At 39.5% G+C, this 16,092-nt stretch overlaps 3 protein-coding genes across 4 annotated transcripts; 1 reads left to right on the top strand and 2 right to left on the bottom strand.

Annotated features, from left to right (window-relative positions):
- Positions 1 to 691: 691 nt before the first annotated feature.
- LOC139940044 (uncharacterized) lies at positions 692 to 5,300 on the bottom strand. The gene is made up of 5 exons (XM_071936245.1): positions 4,973 to 5,300; positions 4,615 to 4,642; positions 3,149 to 3,217; positions 2,221 to 2,319; positions 692 to 1,720 (listed from the first exon to the last, which is right to left on the bottom strand). The coding sequence occupies exons 1-5, from the start codon at positions 5,096 to 5,098 to the stop codon at positions 1,584 to 1,586; spliced, it is 459 nt and encodes a 152-aa protein (XP_071792346.1). The 5' UTR covers positions 5,099 to 5,300; the 3' UTR covers positions 692 to 1,583.
- Positions 5,301 to 7,024: 1,724 nt separating this feature from the next.
- Positions 7,025 to 10,967, top strand: LOC139951239 (protein CEBPZOS-like). 2 transcript variants are annotated; one of them, XM_071950057.1, is made up of 4 exons: positions 7,025 to 7,137; positions 7,961 to 8,115; positions 8,316 to 8,360; positions 8,836 to 10,127. In XM_071950057.1, exons 2-4 carry the CDS (start codon positions 8,007 to 8,009, stop codon positions 8,946 to 8,948), a joined length of 267 nt encoding a protein of 88 aa, XP_071806158.1. In that variant the 5' UTR covers positions 7,025 to 7,137; positions 7,961 to 8,006; the 3' UTR covers positions 8,949 to 10,127. The 2 variants fall into 2 exon arrangements, with proteins under 2 accessions (XP_071806158.1, XP_071806239.1); XM_071950138.1 differs by having other exon boundaries at positions 7,058 to 7,121; positions 8,836 to 10,967.
- Positions 9,353 to 16,017, bottom strand: LOC139951117 (sphingomyelinase C-like). Its single transcript, XM_071949998.1, has 3 exons — positions 14,487 to 16,017; positions 12,469 to 12,513; positions 9,353 to 12,269 (listed from the first exon to the last, which is right to left on the bottom strand). The coding sequence occupies exons 1-3, from the start codon at positions 14,650 to 14,652 to the stop codon at positions 11,002 to 11,004; spliced, it is 1,479 nt and encodes a 492-aa protein (XP_071806099.1). The 5' UTR covers positions 14,653 to 16,017; the 3' UTR covers positions 9,353 to 11,001.
- Between the last annotated feature and the right edge of the window lie 75 nt (positions 16,018 to 16,092).

Genomic DNA, 16,092 nt, shown 5'->3' with positions numbered 1-16,092 from the left:
GGCTAGTCTTTGACAATTACCAAAAGTGTCCACTGTCTTTAAATTTATCGTTTCCTTAGAAATTTCCTAATAGAATCATGGCTCCAGATGACCGAAATGGGTCATGCTAATGTTACCTCTTGTATTATATGGACTATATAGACAGATAAAGGCAGGTATTGACATGTACACACTTGTGTAGGTCTAAAGTCGAATTAAACTGCGAATTTACATGAAGGTCATGTGAAATGATTGGGAGGTCAAAGGTGATTATGAACTTGGGCTAAACGGCAGATGTCTGATGGCGTAATTAACGAGCCTCGAAGTGTGACGTCAGATGTTCAGGCTACTTGTTGAAATACAAGCTCATTGTGCAGGATCGCTGTTTTACGTTTTTGATGACCCGATTAACTCATGACCGATGAAATGAGCAAAATCAGAAATAAAAAAATTGTCATATATTTTTTTTAAAGCCTTTTGGGAGGTGAAAGATTCGTTAAAATGCTTTATGTGGTGGTGATGTATAAAATTAACCGGTTGATGAGAAGTAAACCAGTCGTTTTAATCAACAACTAATAGTGTCCAGGAAAAGGAAAATGGTGAAGAGAGCAGTGTACACAAAACACCACTCACTCCATCAATTATAATGTTTATGATGTTTGTGAAGAAAGTAAATCGAGGACTATCATTAAAGAAATAAAGTACCGACACCTTTTCTAAATTTTGCTTTTATTGCCAACCAATCATAATTTAAAAAAGTTAATAAACCATTTTTCCCCAAAACGATTATGGTAAACAATTAGAACTATTTGGAATAAAATAGTACATGTCCAAGATAATATAAATTTCAAATAGTTTTCATTATAACACCCCTTGCAAAGATTCTGCCTGCTCGTTGGTTTAGAGCGCGTCACATGACATGTCTTAGTTTTGCTACACGACGGCCGTCAGTTTTAACCATAGCACTCGAAGCAGTCAATATTTGTATATTATCACCCCCAGGCTATACATGGATCAACGTCACTGCAAAATGAATGTGAAAGACCTTGTCAAGTTTAGAAATTGTGTTTTAAAGTGTTTTAAAATGAATGGAAAAAAAACATTTGAAGCATACAGCAGCGTTTGATAGTATAAAGCATTTTGAGAATGCGTCCACTTTTTGAAATTAACTTGTCAAAATTTAATGTAATAGTGGGGCTCATTTTAAAGCAATGGACACCTTTGGTATTTTTTCAAAGACCAGTATCCTCACTGAGTTTATCCATTTTTTTTTAATTAAAACTGGCCATTGAAGTTTCAAATGAACAATGAATAAAAAGCACCATTGTTGCCGGATAAAATGGTGTGCTCTCACAAATCAGATGCCCAATGAGAGGCTTCAGGCCTGAAGTCTTTAAATATAATTTTTTGAGTGAGAAATTTCCTCTTTCTGAAAAACTACGTTACTTCAGAGGGAGCCGTGTCTCAGATGTTTTATACTATCAACAGCTCTCCGAAGTTAATATTAACCGTTATACCAAGTCAGTTTTTATGCTAAAACGTATTTTGAGTAATTACCAATAGTAATATTTGCCTCTTTTTTTCATTGCTTCCAGCGATTGTGCTTAATTGCAAATGCCAACGTTGGCTACTTCCATGTTGGTGTCACCGCGGCCAGGAGTGATTACCCCGACTTTCAGCTTGTAGTCCTGACCATTGATGACGAAACTTTTAGACTCATGTGTTGCCTTAACATCATACTCTGAAAGAAAGAAATAAAAATGTCGTCAGTTGCTTCATTTGAGTTAAAAAAAAATTCTTTCCTTAACTGAATACTAATAGTTTTTTAAGCAAAAGAACGGCATTGACAACGGTAACATATAGCGAAAGAACAATACTGACAACGGTTACGGACCATGTTATCCGCACCTTTTTATGCCCAGCATTGGCCATAAATTAAAAGAAACTCAATCACGGTAGTCAAAATGAACCTTAATATTGTTTATAAACCCATTGGGTTTTGGTATAGCGAGACAAAAACTATAGTGTTTTACCCCTTCTGCAAAAACTACAGCATCTACAGCGACAACTTGTCAAGGGAAAATTTTCCCGCGAGGAAGCGTTCATGCAAAATACTTATACACTTAATATTGTTCGCATTTATACAATGGTGTTAAAAACACAAACCGGGAAAAGGAAATACTTTCCCCATATTTAATTTGTTAGGTAATAAAGGAAATCGACACCAAAAGGTTGACCTACCCGGAACCTTTTCTTGAACAACTCTACCACCAGCATCCGTGTCCACTGCAAAAAATATGCTTCCATCCCTACGGAGGGATACTTCGGCAAAGATGTCATCTTTAAGATAAATAAATGAAAGCATGGTAAATGTTGGTCAGACACTGCTCTATAATTGCAAGGGTCGCGGGTTCGAACCCCATCAGTGTGTGGAATGTACATGGGTAACTCAAAATTAATCACTGCAATTACCTATTGTTATACTCAGCCCCTTGAGTACCTTTTTTGGTATAAGTGCGCTATATAAGACTTCGATATTATTATTATTATAACTTAATTGTTTTACTTTTGTTGTAAACTCAGAGACGCTCGGACAAGAAAAGCCTTGGTGGCCGGCGCGTTATATCAGTCACTCAGCAGTGACGCTCAATATGCTTTTACAGTATTTTCCTAGCTGCAAGGGACCAGTGTTGTGGGATTTCGTTTGAATTATGAGAACTACATGTACTCCTTTTTCTATAGCACCATGTAATGGTTTACATGGTGCTGTGGCACAATATGCTGCCAATCAAACCAGGAACACCGGGCGAACCCCTTCTCTTTTCGATATGTATGCTGGGTTCTTTTACGTGCGTCAATGCCTCATGTTTATATATTTTTTTGTATTCATTCAAAGTTGTAGTTTATACAAATCTGAAAGCTTTCACCCCATTGAAATGTATCAAAGGTCAAATAATCTTATCACGTTAGAAAAAAGCAGTGTATACCGAAGTTAAAAATATGCCAATTTTGGGTCTCAAATAATCAAAATATAAAACAAATACAAAAAAGAAAACACATAGCGACGACAAAATAAAACATATTTGCCATTAATTATAAAGAAGTCAATAAATAACTGGAAGGGTGATTAAACAAAATTACCGGATGAAAACGTTCAGTCCAGACTTACCGAATGGAGCAGCCATCTGAAAGTAGCATGCAGTTAGTGAGCAACTCACTTCAGATACGGCGAGACAACCTATCCCGAAAAAAAACATTTTGCAAAATAATACTTGCAGAGTTAACTGTTGGTCTTTCTTGGGATGGGGGTGGGGGGGGGGGGCTGGCTACATGGACAATTTCGCAAAGGCTACCCATTGCATAAGCGCTAATTGTTGAATGGGGTGCATGCTGGTCTTACGCCGAATTTCGCGCTTTAGATCATGATTCCCCGCTATACTTGCAAGTGGCCTTGTTCAAGGATCTTTATGCAAGAAACGGCCCGCTTTGAATTCACGAACTGCATACCTACTATAGTAGGCTACTGCACGGTACATAGTGATACCGTGGGGTCGAAGCATGGTTTTTCGAGGTTTCAACCTCGTAGTGACGTTGCGGCTTCGTTTGTACGAGGTTCAAAAACCTCGAAAAACAATGCTTCGACCCCACGGTATCAAGCACTGTTATGCACCGTAATAGTATCTATATGCAGTTCGTGAATTCAGAGCGGGCCGGTGTCGCATGCAATAATGTCCTGTGTGCAATACTATCCGGAAGACATTATTGCATATGCAATATTGCCGCCGGACGGTTTTGCATATGCAATCGTGTCCGCCCGGACGCTGCTACATAATGCAATTGTGTCCGCCCGGACACATTTGCATATGCAGTTGTGTCCGCCCCCGTGCAAAACCGTCCTTGCAGTAAATTAAACACCCTTGGTCGACGGAACACGCTCGCCATTTGTTTTACAAGCTAAAGCTAAGTGCATGTCATGAATGGCATGGGAAATGTTCGGCCGTTGGGTATTCGCTTCAATCATAAAATACGTGAATATTCATACTGCATATACTGTACGTAGGTTCAGTGCATGCACGCTCGCATACGCGCGCAATACATGTCCACCGGACGGTTTTTGCATATACCCGGACTCTATTGCATATGCAAAAGTGTCCGGAGCAGACAGTATTGCATGCGGACACAATTGAATCTGACACCGGTGCTTGCGTAAAAAGCCTTGGACAAGGCTAAAGTACAAGCGCCGAATTTCTGCGACAACCTTGTTAGCGTAGAACACCACTAGTAATGCCTGGTAACGTTGAGTACGCACGCGCAGAAGCCAAAATTCGCCGCTTACCAGTGGAATATGCTCGCGTAAGCACAGAATTTCCTGCTTCCGTAAGTGCCGATTCTGCGCGTACGGGTAAGCAGAGCCATGAAATTGGGCCCTGATAAGGTGGGAGAGGGCTATACAGCACGGCCATAGTCCTGCACTCAGTCCTCGTCGCTATTCCCTCTGGTCCTTATCGAAACCTCACCAGCAATCCCTCAAATCACAACCTATGAGGCACCATGTAAATCAACCCTTTTTTTTTGTACGGCAATAACTATTTTTATTTTAAAAAGAACTCGCTGTGTTAAGTATCATTATCTTACCGGACTGACTGCGCTCCATCAACAAAGACTGGAAAGTAAAAAAAAAAATTAAAAAAACATAATAAAAAATGAGAAAGAATGCAAGTTATTTTTTACTTAAAACTTGAAAGACTTGTCCCTGGAAGTCTATGTTTGTCTTGTTGTAGCCTACACACACCAAACTTTCGAGCTGTTTTTTAAAGTAAATTATAGCATGATACTCGTTAAAAAGCTTGAGTATAATCCCAGCCTTTAAACCCTTTCTCTAAATGTTCATTCCAACTCAGGAAAATTTCTGAAATTCTAAGCTTGATATTTAAAAAGTAGCAGGATATACTCGTTCAACAAAGTTTTGTATCATGTTCACTCTCCAACTCACCCTTAGAAGTTCTTCCTCCAACTCCACCTCGATCTCACGACGAGTGTTGCTGGCTACTGCGGTGGCTTGTGCATCTTGAACAAACAAGGAGCACACCGCCACGGTGATTGCCAGAAATCGAAACATACTTGTGGGTCTATAGGATCGAAATAATTACGGACTAAATGTCGTAAAAACTTGTTAACTTCGTGTAGCCTACTTGTTATTTTACTCAAACTTGTTTGGTGTGTGACGGTGCAAAAGCAGTGACCAAAATGTCTTGCAAACTTTGTTATTAGTGATGCGTGTTACAATGTCTTTTACACAGGATTGAGATTAGCCGATGGTGCATCACAGATTCCCGAAGGATCCGTATTGTGCATGGGCGATTTAAATTTATGGTCGAATGCATATCACGTAGTGGCATTATACCGTCTTTTCGTTTACAACAGTGTCCTCTGAACGTTTCTATTTGCTATTAAAAAAACAACGAAAAAGTCCAATGGGAACAAGGATTTATGTCTGGTTCTAACCCTAAACCGGAACCCGAGGTCTTCTTTAAGGCGCCGAGCCAACATTATCATTTAAATCATTATGCCCACTATAAGTATTAGATTCCAAAATAACATCTATAGAGGAATTGTCAACACATCTTCAAAAAAAATTTGTTTACCCCATTACGTTTTATTTTTAAAATCGTGTGTCCTTCGGGAATTTAATCTCTTTCAATCGGCCATGTTGCTTACTTGACTGAAAAGAAGCTACAGTTGCACAACAATGGAGCCAACAAACGAGGGGGTCTAACTTTTTTTCTGCTTACGGCATCAAGGAAATTGGGCCCAGCTCGATGATAAAATCTAGGGGGGGGTTAAGAAGTGGTCAGCAAACTGTGGTCAGGTCAGAGACCCCGGTGAAGTGCCCCACCCCCGCTCCACTCCGCACTTCATGGCGAGCGGCGACGTGTGTGTAGTGTAAGAAGTGATTTGAATTCTGAGTTGGTGGCCTGCCGTTTTGACCCTATAGGCTGCAGAGCCTTCGAAAAAGACTCTTCTTTATAGGGCCTAAATGTCAGGCAATTTGCGATCATTTTTTATTCCACCTTTTGGTTGGTATTTAGGTTGAAACAAATTTCCGCATAATATTATTATATTTTTTATAACACAATTATAGTTCCCTTCTCAAGCTCCATCTCGCGAAGGGCGTTGGCTGTGGTTTGCCTCTTGATCATGGTATTATAAACATCAAAAATACTTCAAAAATTAGAGGGGTTTGGCGTGTGTATTGTGGCAGAGCTGACAATAAGACGTCTTCAAGTTGAACAGCAAGCAAAAGTCAAACCACCAAAGCACTCGGCTGACATTTAGATCGACTGTGGTTAAGTTTGACTCTAGTCGGCCACCCGAACAGAAACTACTTTACTCGGTGTTTTTTTTTCTCAATGTTTTCTAAATTTATTTCTTATTTCCTTAAAACTTCTGTCGATGGCGCTAGTAATAGCTTGAACATCTGAAGACAGGGGCCGGTGTCAGATGCATTTGTGTCCGCATGTGCAATAGTACTATCCGCTCCGGACACTTTTGCATTATGCAATCGTGTCCGGGCTATGCAAAAACCGTAAGCGAGCGTGCATGCAGTGAACCTTTAATATGCAGCATGAATATTCACGTATTTTATTATTGCAGCGAATACCCAACGGCCGAACATTTCCCATGTCATTCATGACATGCACTTAGCTTGTAAAAAAATGGCGAACGCGTTCCGTTGATCAAGGGCGTTTTATTTACTGCAAGGACGGTTTTGCACGGGGGCGGACACAACTGCATATGCAAAAGTGTCCGGGACAGCAGCGTCCGGGCGGACACGATTGCATATGCAAAACCGTACGGCGGACATTATTGCATATGCAATAATGTCCTCCGGATAGTACATGTATGCATACAGGACTTTTGCATGCGACACCGGCCCAGGCAAGGAATGGCTCTAGATGACCTAGAGAGGTCGCTCTAATTTAGCCGGTTACCTGGTCTCCAAGCTCATTTGTGCACGTTTGCCTGCTTTACGTTTGTGGTGACCTGACTATTATACGATGAGCAGTCAAAACATGAAATTTTCATCAAGAAGGTTACTCATTCTGGCCGGACTAATCGGCTATTTACTTTAGTAAAAATAAGTTAGTTCGTAATAGAGTAAGTCTTTATAAACTATTGTCTTATTTGCTTCCTCCATTCATCTTTTCAATGTCTGGTTTTAACTCTAGAACCTAGTTTGGCCTGTTCTCGTAGTCGTAGAATTTTTTTTTTAAGTAGGCTAGAGTAGAGTAGATAGAAGATACGATAGGGCATGTAGCCTGGGGAAGGGTGCGTTGGGAGTACTACGTACTATGTAGTAGACCCAGTAACTGGGGCGCTGTATTCCTTTTTTCGAAATTTTGACATTTTCTGTCATACTAGCCGATAATGTCAAAATTCGAAAAAAGGAGTACAGCGCCCCAGTTACTGTGTCTACTGTGGACCTAGCCTAGCCCTGGTGGCTGTTAATGGCTCCGCTTTTAACATCGGTCTCATCACTGTCACCATTACACTTACAGTGTAACATCGGTCTCATCACTGTCACCATTGCAGTGTACAAAAATAAGTTCACTCTAATCCGCAATTGTTTTGCTACACAAATTTGCTGGACGACATCACTGTTGTTAGATAAGATCACAGACTAGTTTCGTTTGTTTTATACAGAGCCGTCCATCCCCCAGTCTAACCATCCATTGGACCACGGCGACACACAAATAATTGGGTGGTAGGCTGACATTCAGTGAGTGACTGACACTTGCTCATTCACCTCAATTGACTTTGAGAAAAAGACTGACAATGACTTACTTTGTTTGTTTGCCTCAAATTATGCTAAGGTCACTAGCAGAGTAGCAGTTACTACTATATAGTAAATTAATGTGATAACTGTTTTTATACTTCAACTTGCTGCACTTACATGAAAGTGTATTTATTTTGTTTCAAGATCTGCAGATTTGAGAAGTTGGTTGCCCATCTATTTTGTGATAACAATGTTTGGAAGTGCAGTGGTGTGGCGCTTGTCAAAGTATTTAATTGCTGCTGAAGTAGTCTGCTTTGGAGGTGCTTACTATGTGTGGCACAAAATGAATATCAACCAAGGTAAATATTAGGATTTCATACTAAGACAACCTGGATAAACAAGTGTGCCTGAACACTATCACTCAAAGCCAGCATATCCAAACCTGCATGGTACTATCACAGTGGGACTCTGTGCTCTTAGTATTTTTTGGGTAATACAGTTTGTTCATTTCAAAAGACTATGTTTAACATGAATTATGTCTTTTTATAATTTTCTGCAGAATACAGAAGACACATGCATGAAACCCATCCATACGTGCTGGAACGTGAGTAATATGTTAAATCGTTGTGATATTTTAGGTTTGCATTGCAGTGCTGTATGATAACATTTTCAGTGCTGTCCATGTTATGGAGGGAAAAGAAAAACACAAAAATGAGTTTTCAGCCACAAGGTCAGCTTTAGGCCTGATACTTCATGGAGGTAACAAAGGTGATTGCCTTCATGCCCTCTTGTTATGTAATCAGTATTGAATTTGAATGTTTTTAGTACACACAGGGAAAACAATTTTGCTTTTACTTGTAAACTGTGATAAAATAAATAAATTTAATTCAACTAATTTGAATTTTCATTGCCTTGAAATGCTCCAGTAGAAATTTACGATTTCCTCATAGGTTGCCCTTTACCAAGGAGAAAATGTTTTGGTGCCCTTGCCCTTTCAAAAACGAATCATACAGGCCTGTTAGCTAATGACTTTCTTAGTGATTGACTAAGCTTATTGTAACTGTCTGATCTTCTCACAGTCTTCTATCGGACAGCTGAGATGGGACAGATAAAAGATGCCAGACCCAATGACTACAGGCAATGGGGCATTTTGACTGACACCGACACAGGATCTGAAACTGGATCGTCGTGATGATCTATTACACCATAGTTACCTGCGAACAATAACCAAGTAGACTCATAGCCTTCGAGGGTAAGATCTGCTTAAGTGCCTTCTTGCATCTAGCTGGCTCATCAACAGGCTTGAAAAGACATAAAGGCCACGGAGGCCTCTGTTGCTCCTGGTCTCGGCCTTGGTGCCCCCTGCCAAAGTTTCCATAGACTTTGAAGTACCATTTGCCAAATGATAATGGCCTTGCCCTCTTAAAAATGGAACTGTTAATGACCTTTTCAGGTTTTGTATAGTTATTTGTGCGATTACTCAATAATTACACATGATAGTGCATGACTCAAAAGATTAGTCAATTCCATAAACCAGCATGTGGGAATGAGATAAAGTGAGTTTTGTTCAGAGTTGCTGACAAGATTCTTGATGAGGTTTGCCCAGTTGCCTTGGGCCCCCCCCCCCCCCAATTAACCAAACCAATATTCCCAGGTTGTATCGTAAATTGAGTGTGATCTATGGCTACACAGTAGTCAACGGCTATGTTGCTTTTCATTGGCATCCTTGAACAGAGATAATGACAGAATAGGGAGACCGCCAAGATAGGGCTTGATAGCTCAGTTGGTGGAGCGTCGGCACGTTAATCCGGAGGTTGTGGTTCGAATCCCACTCTAATAACTTTTCTCTGTTCAACCCCAAACCATTTACAATTAACCAAATCTGTTTCCCTAATGGTTTGCAATATTTGGTTTCTTTTAATGTGTTCAACAGTTTTATTGAGACAAACTTGGACAAGTGATTATTTGTTTGTTTTTAATTGGGTCTAATGCAACTTTCCAGAGTTAGGAATTGAATATGATAATTATAAGATTTTAATAAACCTACCGAAATAACTATGTTTTAAAGTAATTTGACCGTTTCTTGTTCTGCCTTGTAAAAGGCAGTGGACAGTGACACTATTGGGTAACTACTCAAAATAGTTATTATCATAAAACCTCATTTGGTAACAAGTAATGGGGAGAGGTTGATAGTATAAAACATTGAAGTGGAGTAGTTTTCGAGAAAGAAGTATTTTTCCACGAATTTGTTTTTGAGACCTCAGATTTAGAGTTTGAGGTCTCGAAATCAAGCATCTGAAAGCACACATTTTCGTGTGACAAAGGTGTGTTTTCTTTCATTATTATCTCGCAACTTCACCGACCGATTGAGCTCAAATTTTCACAGGTTTGTTATGTTATGCATATGTTGAGATACAGCAAGTGAGAACTGGTCTTTGACAATTAACAATAGTGACCAGGTCTTGAAGTAAAAAACAAAACAAAATACGTTTGAATAACCCATAAACTAGTGTACAAGGATACTTAATTTTTGTGATTAGAATATTTATGACAATGTATAACCAGCTCCAGACGCATGACAAAGATGTAGTAGAAGATTGCACGGAGTTTCGTCATCACATTAGACGATATAAGGTGATTTGCATGATAAATGATGATACAACAAATTATTGGAATGGATTGAACCTTATGGACCACTTTTATGAAGTATGTCAAGCTTCGAATCTGAACGACAAAACACTGCAAAACAGTTAAGCCACGGGGGGCTGCTTAAAGGCAGTGGACACTATTGGTAATTGTCAAAGACTAGCCTTCACAGTTGGTGTATCTCAACATATGTATAAAATAACTAACCTGTGAAAATTTGAGCTCAATCGGTCATCAAAATAATGCGAGATAATGAAACAAGAAAACACCCTTGTCACACGAAGTTGTGTGCGTTTAGATGGTTGATTTCGAGACCTCAAATTCTACATTTGAGGCCTCAAATTCTAAATTTGCCGCCACCTAGCGTTCAAAAGTTTTCCATTGGCCCCATCTAATCTCCCTAAGCATATTAGGCAGAACTGTATCATCTAAAGCACACTAGTCGAAACGTTGGAAATAACAGCCTTCCCCTAGAAAACTAATATTATACATGATGTACTCGAAAATACTCGATGTACGTTGTATACCTGGGTCAAGTTAAATGTTAAGAATCTGCAAACAATACATACTCTACTATGTAATCAATGTAAAAATGGTAATTAATTAAACACATGCAGTGCAATCATCAAAAGTGCGGCAAAAATAGTTATGGTTGCAGACGACGGGACTTCATTTGTGCCACCCGTGACGTCATTTCCTGAAGATGTAGACATGCTGAACGTGACGTCATCCTTCGAATAATCCAGGATGGCCACTACTGGGTAATGGTCAGACAGGTCCGTCACCCTTTTGGTCACTCCACAGTCTTTCGAATGAGGATACTGGAAGAATTTTAAGAAGCGCCATTTTCTGCACACCGTGAAGGCTTCGTCACTCTTGGGGCGAATGATCTCGAGAGTTGCCTTAGAGGGCTGCTCGTGTGCATTGCTGGTAAGGACATAGTCCAAGAACTGGCTTTGGCTGTCTATGATGGGGTCGAGGTTGTCATTGTCTTCTTTATCGTAGGTGACTGTAATCGGTCCTATACGTTCTAGCATAGACGAGTTCAGAGCAGCGATAATTGCTAAGGCGTTTTCTGGTTTACCAATCAAGTCCCCGTTCAGATCGCCTGCATAGAGCACCGGTTCATCAGCAGGGATCATCATTTGCTCCATGAAGTTATGCATCTCTTGAGCTTGAAGAACTCGAACTCCTGGGGAGTCCGGTTTCTCGGTTGCCTGCATGTGGGTGCCAAAGATGTTAAAAGTTTTGCTTGATCCATCGACAGTTTTTTGAATGCGGGCATACATCACGCCTTTGGCAGCCAGGGCATCAGAAGTGGTCTTGTCAAAGTTTTCATATACCATTTGCTCTTCCTTGATGATGGGCCATCGTGAGGTGATGAAAACACCGCCGTTATCCGCCGTGGTGTTACGCTTTGCGAGTACAGCTGCTCGTGACGAGGGTAGGAGCGCCTCGGTGTCCCCAACGGTCCGTGTGTAGTGGACAAACCCGTAGTCTGTGAGGATATCACGAGCAGTCAGGGAGTTGTTGACGTTCACGATACAGCCACCCATAAACATCTCTTCGAAGACGATCACGTCCACATCAGGTTGTTGTTTGAAGAGTTCATGAGGGATGCGGCAGGTTCGCTCTCTCTGCCCGATCTGCGAGACTAGATATTTCAGCTCCCAAACGTTGTAGGCGATCACTTTTAGGGTGGTGGCCGGCAGGGGTGCTGCTAGGGGCGTGGTGGGTGGGTAAAGGCACATCACTTTGGTTCCTCCAAAGCACGCGTTGGTGTCGTCTGTTATGTTGTTTGTGCACATGTAATCCAAACCAAAATGATCGCAGTAGGTTGAGTTGGCTTGACAATCAGGAGCATTGTCTGAAAATTTAACAATTTGTTGGGGGTTAAATTTAAAATGTCACACGCTTTTTTTACCTTCATTCATTGTCAAAATGTATACCCCTCAAAGCCAGCGATAATATAGACCTATGTTTTTTTTTATATGTACCACATACTTTTCTCAAATTAAACGTCGCTCTTTAATACCACACCTAAAATATGTCAAAACAAAACTTACCAATCCATACAGATGGTCTTTCAGTTTCAGGGCACTCCTCAAAATCTGATAAAGACAAACATACATGTTTTTTATTTTTTGGGGGATAAAAGTAGTTAAAGCGAAGGTACACGTTTGGTATCCACTCTTTAATTTGTAATGACAATTAAATCGGACTTGGTTGGCAGTAAAGCAGCTGTCGGTAGTAGACCTGGGTTCGGTTTCACAAAACGTTAGGACTAGTCCTAACTTGGGAATAGTCCTAGGAGATATACAAATTGCATGGATAGTCATAAGTTAGGACGAGTAACTAGTCCTAACTCGTGATAAGACTAGTCCTAATTCTTTGTGAAATCCACCCCTGGCCTATAGAGCATTTTCAGAATCGTTTCACTAATAAGTCAATGTGATTATGGACAAATTTATCTATTATTTTATTTATCCCCAAAATTATCTGAGGAACTTTTCTAGCTGTTAGATACGTTTCTCAGATTGTGTATTCCAATTACGGATTATTCTTCCTAGCTTGACATATACTGCACCAGATTTTCTGCGAATTTATTTTTAAAACGTGACCACCTTTTGAACTGATATTTTCACTTAGTTTTTATATGTTATGAGCATTTCTAGCTGGAATGGTTGAAACAGTTGGATTGATCCAAAAACCAAAGCCATTTTTTAAATCGGATACTGCGTCAGCTTGAACTATTTTGTTGTCATTTTGACACTGATTCAGGTCCGTCCCTGGCTTTATTCTGACCTCACGGTCTGACCCGGAAGTTTAAAGTGCAGGTGCTTAAGACACTGGAAAGTATTGGTAATTGTCAAAGACCATTCTTCTCACTTGGTGTAACGCAACATCAGGACCTGTGCATATAACAAACCTGTGAAAATTTGAGCTCAATTGGTCGTCGAAGTTGCGAGATAACTATGAAAGAAAAAACACCCTTGTCACACGAAGGTGTGTGCTTTCAGGTGCTTGATTTCGAGACCTCAAAATCTAATTCTGAGGTCTCGAAGTCAAATTCGTGGAAAATTACTTCTTTCTCAAAAACTACGTCACTTCAGAGGAAGCCGTTTCTCCTAATGTTTTAATCTATCAACCTCTCCTCATTACTCGTTATATACCAAGTAAGGTTTTATGCTAAAAATTATTTTGAGTAGTTACCAATTGTGTCCACTGCCTTTAGGCCTATAGTTTTAGAGACCTACTTTTCGAAAATATATAGTATAATTGCTAATGAAATTGTTGTTCCATGTTGTAAATGAAAGGTGGGAGGGACTCATGTTGTAGTGGGAATAGCGACGTATGGCTGGATGGTTTGTAAAAAAAGTCATTTAATACTCAATACAACAAAACCGAAGGAACTATACAATTAAAAGCAACCCCATCAGATGAGTTTTTAGCTGCTGCTTAAAGGCAGTGGACACTATTGGTTATTACTCAAAATATTTATTAGCATAAAACCTTTCTTGGTGGCGAGTAATGGGGAGAGGTTGATGGTATAAAACATTGTGAGAAACGGCTCCCTCTGAAGTGCCATAGTTTTCGAGAAAGAAGTAATTTTCCACGAATTTGATTTCGAGACCTCAGATTTAGAACTTGAGGTCTCGAAATCAACCATCTAAACGCACACAACTTTGTGTGACAAGGGTGTTTTCTTCTTTCATTATTATCTCACAACTTTGATGACCGATTGAGCTCAAATTTTCACAGGTTAGTTATTTTATGCACATGTTGAGATACATCAACTGTGAAGACTAGTCTTTGACAATTACCAATAGTGTCCACTGCCTTTAAATGTTGATATGCTGATGCATGACCTAATGGATGGTGGTAATGGGTTCCAGAGACGAGTGTGAATGTAAACCCATCGTCACTAAAGTCACGAGAACCACTAATAGTCACGCAAATGAATGTTCCAACTGAGTTACAAAGTTCAACGCTGATAATTTTTAGCAAACATATTAATATCACTCTCGTCCTTCAATAACTGAAATGTCAAACAAAATTGCTTCGAACAAGCTATACTTCTCACCATCTTGAGCCAGGCCAGAAAAGATCCACGTGAGCATCAACAACACATAGCACAATGCCTTCATCATTGTGTAGATGCGGCTAGTAGCAAAAGGGGTGTAAATAGTTATTTCGACCACTGTTCGTCCTTTAACCAAAGCTATCAATGAAGTGTACCGTAATATCATGCGACTTTAAAATGATATCAACCGGACAAGATAAGAGCTTTGAAATACATAACTTATTAAAGTGATTGTAGTCAGATTTTTATCTCATTCCTTTGATTGGTCACGACATGGTTGATCTTTGTTGTTTGGAGGGTAGGTAAATAATCAGTTGTATGGCATTTTAGTCAAAGAGTGTTTTGTCAGTGATAGTGTCGAGTGGCCAGGTATAAAAGACTCGATTGATAATGTCAAACCGATGACTATACAATTTCAAAAAAGTAATAATTACCAGATGTTGTCCTGGTTACTTGGACACTTGGGCAATATACCAGTATTCAATCAGGAAAAACCTATATTACCGTTAAGCAAAGAGAATGGGAAGGAGTCCTAACGAATGAGGATGCACCTCGGAGGTTCTGTGACTTACAAGAAACAGTTAACTATTCTCACTTGCTGTATCGAAACATAATTATGCATAACCTAACAAAATTTTGACTCAACTGGTCATCGAAGTTGCAAGAGAATTATATTGAAAGAAAAAACATGTGCTTTCAGATGCCTAAAAAGGCTTCAGGCTTGAAGTCTTTTGTTTTAATTCAAACACTTATATTAATTAAGAGATTACCGCTTTCTCAAAAACTACGTTACATCAGAAGGGGCCGTTAATGCTATCAATTACAGCTCGCCATTGCGCCGTTGCTCGTTACCAAGTACGGTTATGATAACAATTATTTTGAGTAGTTAACAAAATTGCCCTATAGTGTCGAGTGCCTTTAATACGTCACGATTTACTCAGTAATTGTTTTATAGTTAATAGTTGGCATTATTTGTATTTCATGGTGTGCAATGTTTTCCCATCTGATTTAACCTAATGCATTGAATCGAATTCCTCAATTATGGCCACGTTTCTCAATTTATGTCACAAAATAAACACTGGACTTCATACAAGTAACAATTAATAAGGCAATTGGGTAAGGTGTGTGAATGACATTTTCCAAATCATATTTTTTTAACAGATTGGGTGTAATCACAATTTATCACAAAGTGTGGGTTCTGTGCTTCAACTTTTGAGGAGACATGATATAATTTGGCTTAAGGCTTTGTCCTGTCGGTATTGGCTTCGGGATTAAACAGATACTTTAAAATAAAACTGGTAGCAAGTCGATTTGGAAAGAGCAATTATTTGATATTCTTTATCCCCAATGCAAATTTAACATAATAGCAATTATTTTGGCGTGCCACCAAGTTTCTTGGGGGTGATTATATAATTAGCCAACTGAATAGCAACAATTTTTCTATACGGCTAATCTACCAAATTTTGAACAGAATTTGACAAAATTAACTACAATTCTTGGCTCGTCATTGTTACAAAACAGATCGACTCCTGCAAACTTAAGTTTTGTTTAACCTCAGGGAATAATAATCGCAAGCCTAGCCACTGTGTAAAAATCATTAATGCTT

This window comes from Asterias amurensis, chromosome 1 (genome assembly GCF_032118995.1).
Source record: "Asterias amurensis chromosome 1, ASM3211899v1".
In the NCBI taxonomy this organism is placed as follows: Eukaryota; Metazoa; Echinodermata; class Asteroidea; order Forcipulatida; family Asteriidae; genus Asterias; species Asterias amurensis.
The sequence above is the reverse complement of the archived record's forward strand: the minus strand, read 5'-3'. Positions and strand labels throughout refer to the sequence as shown.

Excerpts from the sequence above, each read along its gene's own strand:
- LOC139940044 (XM_071936245.1), bottom strand. The coding sequence starts at position 5,098 with ATGTTTCGATTTCTGGCAATCACCGTGGCGGTGTGCTCCTTGTTTGTT. Across the intron at positions 4,643-4,972 it reads TGGAGGAAGAACTTCTAAGG|TCTTTGTTGATGGAGCGCAG; the intron begins GTGAGTTGGAGA and ends TTTACTTTCCAG. Across the intron at positions 3,218-4,614 it reads GATGGAGCGCAGTCAGTCCG|GTTGTCTCGCCGTATCTGAA; the intron begins GTAAGATAATGA and ends TTTTCGGGATAG.
- LOC139951239 (XM_071950138.1), top strand. The coding sequence starts at position 8,007 with ATGTTTGGAAGTGCAGTGGTGTGGCGCTTGTCAAAGTATTTAATTGCT. Across the intron at positions 8,116-8,315 it reads CAAAATGAATATCAACCAAG|AATACAGAAGACACATGCAT; the intron begins GTAAATATTAGG and ends AATTTTCTGCAG. Across the intron at positions 8,361-8,835 it reads CCATCCATACGTGCTGGAAC|TCTTCTATCGGACAGCTGAG; the intron begins GTGAGTAATATG and ends ATCTTCTCACAG.
- LOC139951117 (XM_071949998.1), bottom strand. The coding sequence starts at position 14,652 with ATGATATTACGGTACACTTCATTGATAGCTTTGGTTAAAGGACGAACA. Across the intron at positions 12,514-14,486 it reads TTCTGGCCTGGCTCAAGATG|ATTTTGAGGAGTGCCCTGAA; the intron begins GTGAGAAGTATA and ends TGTCTTTATCAG. Across the intron at positions 12,270-12,468 it reads AAGACCATCTGTATGGATTG|ACAATGCTCCTGATTGTCAA; the intron begins GTAAGTTTTGTT and ends TTAAATTTTCAG.